General features: G+C 65.4%; 1 protein-coding gene across 12 annotated transcripts in view; it reads left to right on the forward strand.

Moving 5' to 3' along the window:
- The window catches only part of PLXNB2 (plexin B2), a 29,819-nt gene extending 23,950 nt beyond the window's left edge, over positions 1 to 5,869 (forward strand). For 9 of the 12 annotated variants that reach the window (XM_082419938.1, XM_082419945.1, XM_082419940.1 and 6 more), the window contains 16 exons: positions 53 to 192; positions 286 to 386; positions 508 to 737; positions 853 to 1,034; positions 1,436 to 1,502; positions 1,664 to 1,810; positions 2,388 to 2,544; positions 2,682 to 2,782; positions 2,862 to 2,946; positions 3,104 to 3,258; positions 3,338 to 3,498; positions 3,581 to 3,728; positions 4,130 to 4,194; positions 4,399 to 4,474; positions 4,825 to 4,899; positions 4,987 to 5,869. In XM_082419938.1, the coding sequence (XP_082276064.1) occupies positions 53 to 192; positions 286 to 386; positions 508 to 737; positions 853 to 1,034; positions 1,436 to 1,502; positions 1,664 to 1,810; positions 2,388 to 2,544; positions 2,682 to 2,782; positions 2,862 to 2,946; positions 3,104 to 3,258; positions 3,338 to 3,498; positions 3,581 to 3,728; positions 4,130 to 4,194; positions 4,399 to 4,474; positions 4,825 to 4,899; positions 4,987 to 5,091 (1,995 nt within the window). In that variant the 3' untranslated portion in view covers positions 5,092 to 5,869. The remainder of the gene's footprint in view (positions 1 to 52; positions 193 to 285; positions 387 to 507; positions 738 to 852; positions 1,035 to 1,435; positions 1,503 to 1,663; positions 1,811 to 2,387; positions 2,545 to 2,681; positions 2,783 to 2,861; positions 2,947 to 3,103; positions 3,259 to 3,337; positions 3,499 to 3,580; positions 3,729 to 4,129; positions 4,195 to 4,398; positions 4,475 to 4,824; positions 4,900 to 4,986) is intronic. The other 3 variants (XM_082419942.1, XM_082419943.1, XM_082419944.1) reach the window with 3 other exon arrangements.
- The last annotated feature ends 906 nt before the right edge of the window (positions 5,870 to 6,775 follow it).

The raw sequence follows: 6,775 nt of genomic DNA on the forward strand, positions 1-6,775 counted from the left end.
CTCCTGGTCTTGGCCACACACCTGTCCTTGCTGAGTCCACCTCTCCACGCAGGTGAAGTTTGGCTCCCGGGAGTGGGTGCTGGGCCGCGTGGAGTATGACACGCGTGTGAGTGACGTGCCGCTCAGCCTCATCCTGCCGCTGGTCATCGTGCCCATGGTGGCTGTCATCGCTGTGTCTGTCTACTGCTACTGGTGAGCCCCTCCCCCGGCAGCCTCAGCCCCTTGGCCATACCCACCGGCCAGCACAACCCCGGCCAGGTCCCAGGAGCTTCCCTGTGCCCCCAGGAGGAAAAGCCAACAGGCAGAGCGCGAGTATGAGAAGATCAAGTCCCAGCTGGAGGGCTTGGAGGAGAGCGTGCGTGACCGCTGCAAGAAGGAGTTCACAGGTAGGGGCCGCCCTGCAGGTCCTGGGGGAGGAGGGCTTGGAAGAGGCTGCATTGGGAGGGACGGAGGGACGGAGGAGGGCGGGCTGCCAGCGGCGGATGCCTCACCCCGACCTCCCTGCAGACCTGATGATTGAGATGGAGGACCAGACCAACGACGTGCACGAGGCAGGCATCCCCGTGCTGGACTACAAGACCTACACCGACCGCGTCTTCTTCCTGCCCTCGAAGGACGGCGACAAGGACGTGATGATCACGGGCAAGCTGGACATCCCTGAGTCACGGCGGCCCTTAGTGGAGCAGGCGCTCAACCAGTTCTCCAACCTGCTCAACAGCAAGTGCTTCCTCATCAACGTGAGCGGGGCGGGGCCTCTGGGGCGGGGGGCGGGGCCGTGAGGGGCGGGGGCTCGAGCGAGCGGGTGGGGCTGGGGTGGGGCTGGGGCGGGGCTCTGACCGGCCTCCCCCACAGTTCATCCACACCTTGGAGAACCAGCGGGAGTTCTCGGCCCGCGCCAAGGTCTACTTTGCGTCGCTGCTGACGGTGGCGCTGCACGGGAAGCTGGAGTACTACACGGACATCATGCGCACGCTCTTCCTGGAGCTCATGGAGCAGTATGTGGTGGCCAAGAACCCCAAGCTGATGCTGCGCAGGTGTGTGGGGAAGGGCAGAGGCCGCGGTGGGGGGTGGTAGGGGCTGGCAGTGGGGCAGCACAGGCTTGTTCAGGCACCTGGTCTGCCAGCAAGTACAGCCAGTGCCAGTGAGTAGGGCGGAGGGACGGCAGGGGGCGCGTCGTTGCTAGCAGGTGGTCTCTGCTGGTCACTTAGCTGCTCCCCCTGTCATCAGCCCTTTGTAGGATGGGGTGGAAGATGAAAGGTCCACCCTGAGGGGGCTGGGAGACTGGTCACTGCAGGCTGTAAATGTACAGCCTGACGGAGACTCTGGCCTGGATGGAGGCTGGGCTGCTCTGAGGGTGGTCTGGGTACCTGGAAGACCCAGCTGATCCTAGGGGCACTAAAGGGTCCCTCAACACAAGGCCTTTCTGCATCTCCAGGTCTGAGACAGTGGTGGAGAGGATGCTGTCTAACTGGATGTCCATCTGCCTGTACCAGTATCTCAAGGTGGGTTCCACACAGCCCTACCAGGGGGTGGGGAGGGACGAGGTGCTGCTGTACCCCCCAGATGTCCACCTCCCTGCGGCCCGGCTCCACCCGGACGGGTTTGCTTCCCACCCTGGCACGATCAGTCCCACCCATGGCTCAGCCGCCCTGTGTTGCTCTAGGACAGCGCAGGGGAGCCGCTGTACAAGCTCTTCAAGGCCATCAAGCATCAGGTGGAGAAGGGGCCGGTGGACGCTGTGCAGAAGAAAGCCAAGTACACCCTCAATGACACGGGGCTGCTGGGGGACGACGTGGAGTACGCGCCCCTGGTGAGCCCCCGGGGCTGGGCGGGCTGCTGGGAGACCTCAGGGGCCGGCTTCCAGGCCAGCCTCAGGACTAGAGGCTGATGCCACTCGCCTCCTTCGTGGACTTGCATTAGAACCCACTCCCCGTGCTGGGCCCACCCGTGTTCAGGGAGGGGCCTGGGTCACGGGTCCTCAGCAGGCTCACGGGTCACTGGAGAGAGGCTCTAAGTGTAATGACCCCCAGCCAGCTGCCTCCTGGGTGCCCGGGCCTGCTGCAGGCGTTTGAGGGGCCTGGGCACACCAAGTGAGTGGTGGTAAACCCGTGTGCGTGTGGCGGTGGTACACGGTGTGTGCGCCCGTGACGCCTGTGTGTTGCACGATACCTAGAAGTGAGCAGTCCTCTGCCCTCTGTCCTGCTGAGCCACGGCGTGCAGGAAAGGGTGGGGCCTGCGTGCTGAAGGGGCTCAGGACGACCCCCCACCTCCACTCCTCCACCTGAGGGTGTCGCCACTGGGGGGAGGCCCAAGACTGCTCCCAGTTTGGGGCGACTGAGGGCGAGGGCCCCTCCCCAGCTGGCCCTTCGTTCTGTGTCCCCTGGCAGACAGTGAGCGTGATCGTCCAGGACGAAGGGGTCGACGCCATCCCTGTCAAGGTCCTCAACTGTGACACCATCTCCCAGGTCAAGGAGAAGATCATTGACCAGGTGTACCGCACACAGCCTTGCTCCCGCTGGCCCAAGGCCGACAGTGTGGTCCTCGGTGAGCAGCACCCTCGTGTGCCTGGCTCTGCGCCCGTGGGAGCCCGGTTGGCCAGGTCGGGTGGGGGGTAGCGAGAGGGAGCCCGGACGGGGTGGGCTGTGGCTGGGTCCCAGGAGCTGGGCTGTGTCCTCCCACAGAGTGGCGTCCTGGCTCCACAGCCCAGATCCTGTCAGACCTGGACCTGACCTCTCAGCGGGAGGGCCGGTGGAAGCGCGTCAACACGCTGATGCACTACAACGTGAGTGTGGCGGCCGGGCGGGCCGGACCCCCTGCTGAGAGTGGGGCCGGAGGCCCTCCCTCATGACGCTGTTCCCCAGGTCCGGGATGGAGCCACTCTCATCCTGTCGAAGGTGGGGGTCTCCCAGCAGCCTGAGGACAGCCAGCAGGACCTGCCTGGGGAGCGTGAGTGCCTTCCTCTCATCCGGGCCCTCCTGGCCTCTGGAGGGCATCATGAGCCAGTGTCCGCCCCGTGCCGCCATCTGGGGGGAGCTGTGAGCCCGGCGTGGGACCCAGGCCCCGGGCTCCGGTCCTCGTCCTTCAGCGCCCCCCTCCCCCACAGGCCACGCCCTCCTGGAGGAGGAGAACCGGGTGTGGCACCTGGTGCGGCCAACGGACGAGGTGGACGAAGGCAAGTCCAAGCGTGGCAGCATGAAGGAGAAGGAGCGCACCAAGGCCATCACTGAGATCTACCTGACCCGCCTGCTCTCAGTCAAGGTGGGCCGCGGAGGGCGTGTGGGAGGCAGACCTGGGACGGCGCCGGTGGGATGCGCTGAACCCCGCTCCCGCCCCGCAGGGCACGCTGCAGCAGTTCGTGGACAACTTCTTCCAGAGCGTGCTGGCGCCTGGCCACGCGGTGCCGCCCGCAGTCAAGTACTTCTTCGACTTCCTGGACGAGCAGGCAGAAAAGCATGACATCAAGGACGAGGACACCATCCACATCTGGAAGACCAACAGGTGTGGGCTCCGTCCCGCCACCCGCCACGCCCGCCCTGCTCCAGGCCTCGGCGGCCCCTCACACCCTGTCGTCCCACCTCAGTTTACCTCTCCGGTTCTGGGTGAACATCCTCAAGAACCCCCATTTCATCTTCGACGTGCACGTCCACGAGGTGGTGGACGCCTCCCTGTCGGTCATCGCACAGACCTTCATGGACACCTGCACACGCACAGAGCACAAGCTGAGCCGCGTAAGTGCAGCTGCGGGCAGCCCAGCCCGCTTCCTGGCAGCGCGAAGCGTCAGGGCAGGGGGGCTGCGATGCAGGTGAGGAGGTCAGTCTGGGGCGTGGATTTGCACAGCAGGGGCTGGAGCTCAGTAGAAAGACAGGTGCAGGGTACCTGGGGCGGAGGGAGGCCCCCTGGGCAGTGGACCTGTGGCAGCCTGGGACCCCGAGCTCCTTCCCCTTCCATGAGAGAGAAAAAGTGAGTTTTACTATTAATCACAAAATGACGAAAACACTGTCAGGTCTGTGGCTGGGCAGGGCAGCTACCGCTGTTGGACCCCCATCCCCCGCATACCCCTCTTTCTCTGGGTATCCTGAGCGCGTGCAGGTGTCTTGGCTTGAGTGTCACTTGGCTCTGACCCCCACAGGACTCTCCGAGCAACAAGCTACTCTACGCCAAGGAGATCTCCACCTATAAGAAGATGGTGGAGGAGTGAGTGCACCCCCCACCCCATGAGGCCAGATCCTGGCTGCCCACCCTCAGCCCCCACCCAGCGGGGCCCCCGGGCGGTGCGGGCCTGTGATCAGGAGGAGGGCCCCATGGGTAGCTTCGGGTCCAGTGTCTGGGAGCCACCGCCCCCCGTTCCGGTACCCGCCCCCCGCGGCCCACCCTGTGTAACTCCCCCTCCCTCCACAGCTACTACAAGGGGATCAGACAGATGGTGCAGGTCAGCGACCAGGACATGAACACACACCTGGCAGAGATTTCCCGGGTAAGGGCGGCACAGGGGACACACAAGCTGAGCCCCCCCCAGGATTAGCCCTCCACCCCTCCCCGGAAGGCCCTGCTGAGCGGGCCAGGAGACTGCACTGGGGGCGGGCGAAGTGCCCACGGGGGAGAAAGGAGAGGCGCAGACGAGGGGGCGTGGGGGGCGGCGGGGCTCGCGAGCAGCTCTGAGCCAGCCCCGCCTGCCGTGGGTCTGCATGGGTGGGAGGCTCTCTGTCTGCGGTGTGCCGTGGCTGTGCGTGTCGTGACCACCGGGGGGACCCTTCGTGTCTGCCTGCTCCACTGGGAGACAGCCTCCTGCCCGTGGGTCACGCAGCCCTTCCGCCACCCTCCCAGGCGCACACGGACTCCCTGAACACCCTCGTGGCCCTGCACCAGCTCTACCAGTACACGCAGAAGTACTACGACGAGGTAGGGGTCCGGTCCTTCCGGGACAGCCGTGCTCACCCTAACCCTAACCCTAACCCTGGCCTGTGCTCTGACGTGACCCCTCCTCAGATCATCAACGCCCTGGAGGAGGATCCCGCCGCCCAGAAGATGCAGCTGGCCTTCCGCCTGCAGCAGATCGCGGCTGCGCTTGAGAACAAAGTCACGGACCTCTGACTCCGACCTCCGCCGTCACGGTCTCGGGACACAGGTGTGTGACACCCACTGCCGGGTGCTGGGCGGCCCCGGGGGAGCAAGGCCAAGCGGGCAGGACTCAGCCCTTCTCTCTCTGGCAGAGGAAGAGCCCCCGGGCTTCCGAGTGTGTGCGTGGCAGGGGGGCCCCCACCTCAGCGTTTGTAGCCTCACAGCACCCTTCTCCTGAGCAATAGTGCCGGGCGGCCACCAGCACCAGTTCCCTCCTGCAGAACCAGCATCGGGGGTGTCTCCTTCAAGCCTCCTGAGCGATTTGAAAACGTGCCTTATGCCCCCGGCGCCACGCTGGGTTGCTGGGGGCAGTCGGGCCTCAGCCCCCCTCCCCAGGCACCAGCAGCCGCCTCAGATACCTGGGTTGGGCCTTTTGGGGTGAGGTCTGAGTGCCCGCGGCCCCCAGGACCTAGTGCCCAGACTCTGTCTGCCTGCCCTGCCTGGACTGGGGCAGAAAAGTGGTACGATGCCTTCCTGACCTCGCTGGCCTGCCCTGCGGGGCACTGGCACTCCCGGGGGACTCCGTGCTGCAGGCCCCACCTCAAAGGTCAAGCTGGACGTCAGACGTCGAGGCCCAGGCGGCCAGAAGGGACCCAGCAGACTGGGGGTCGGGACCCCGGCCTGTCAGACAGGCTGACCTGCAGGCCCTGCCCAGGTCCGGGGGGCCGGGAGCAGCTCCGCCAGGACACCCGCAACCCTTTTTGTAAATCGTGTTAAGTGTCAATCAAATACAGCTGTCTTTTTCACTCTGCTGGTTGGCTGGGTTCTTCCCGGGGCTGCCGACCCGCCCTCCCTACACACCTGACCCGTTTTGGTACTGGGCCTGTTCTGCCCACGGCCTCCCTTCCTGTGCGCTCCTGGCCCCAGAAGCTCACCTGAAGGTGGGCCCGTGTGGCCTCGCACACCCACCCCACAGTCCCTGGCTCCTGTGGGCCAGGCCTGCTGGGTGTGCTGAGGCAGCCCGTCCACAGCCATCAGCTCGGCCGAGGCCACGCCTTCCTGCTGCCCCAGCGGGACAGGATGGTGGTCAGGGGTGGGAGGTGAGCGCTTGGGTGCGAACCTCTCCCAGAGGCACATCCTGGTGCACCCCAGCACTGAAAGTGACCCTGAAGCAGGTGGAGGTTCCAAGGGCACGGTGCGGCGGCACCGCCCCCCACGGTGCCGGATTGGGCCCGCTTGGGCGCCATCTGGTGGCAGGGGTGGGCGTGGCGCGAGCTCTCAGGGACCTGTTTTCTTCTTCCTGAGGTGGGGTGCCTCACAGGTGTGGCCCACCCAGCACACGTTTAGTAAGCCCCTACTGTGTGCAGACCCCACTGGACACGGTGGTTCCTGGAGGGAGGCCCTGTATCCCCCTGCTCGAGGCTGTGGGGCCATTAGGGTCAGCTCCTCCTGGGGTCCCAGGCACCTGAGAGCAAGACGCACCTTTGTTGGTGTAGGAAGGAGGGGCTTGTCCCGGAGGCAGGCGATGGGGGAAGGCAGATTGCTCCCAACCCCTGTGTTGCACACAGAGCAGGAGCCATGAGATGCGCTACTCTGTGGCCAATCAAGCACACGTGCCATGACCACACAGGCATGCGCGTGTGCACACACACGCAGCACCAGTGTGTTGGGCCCCTCACTCGTTCATTCAACACGGGTTGTCCTGGGCACTGGGGAC

Source organism: Balaenoptera physalus (assembly GCF_965194825.1).
Source record: "Balaenoptera physalus genome assembly, chromosome: 13".
Lineage (NCBI taxonomy): Eukaryota > Metazoa > Chordata > Mammalia > Artiodactyla > Balaenopteridae > Balaenoptera > Balaenoptera physalus.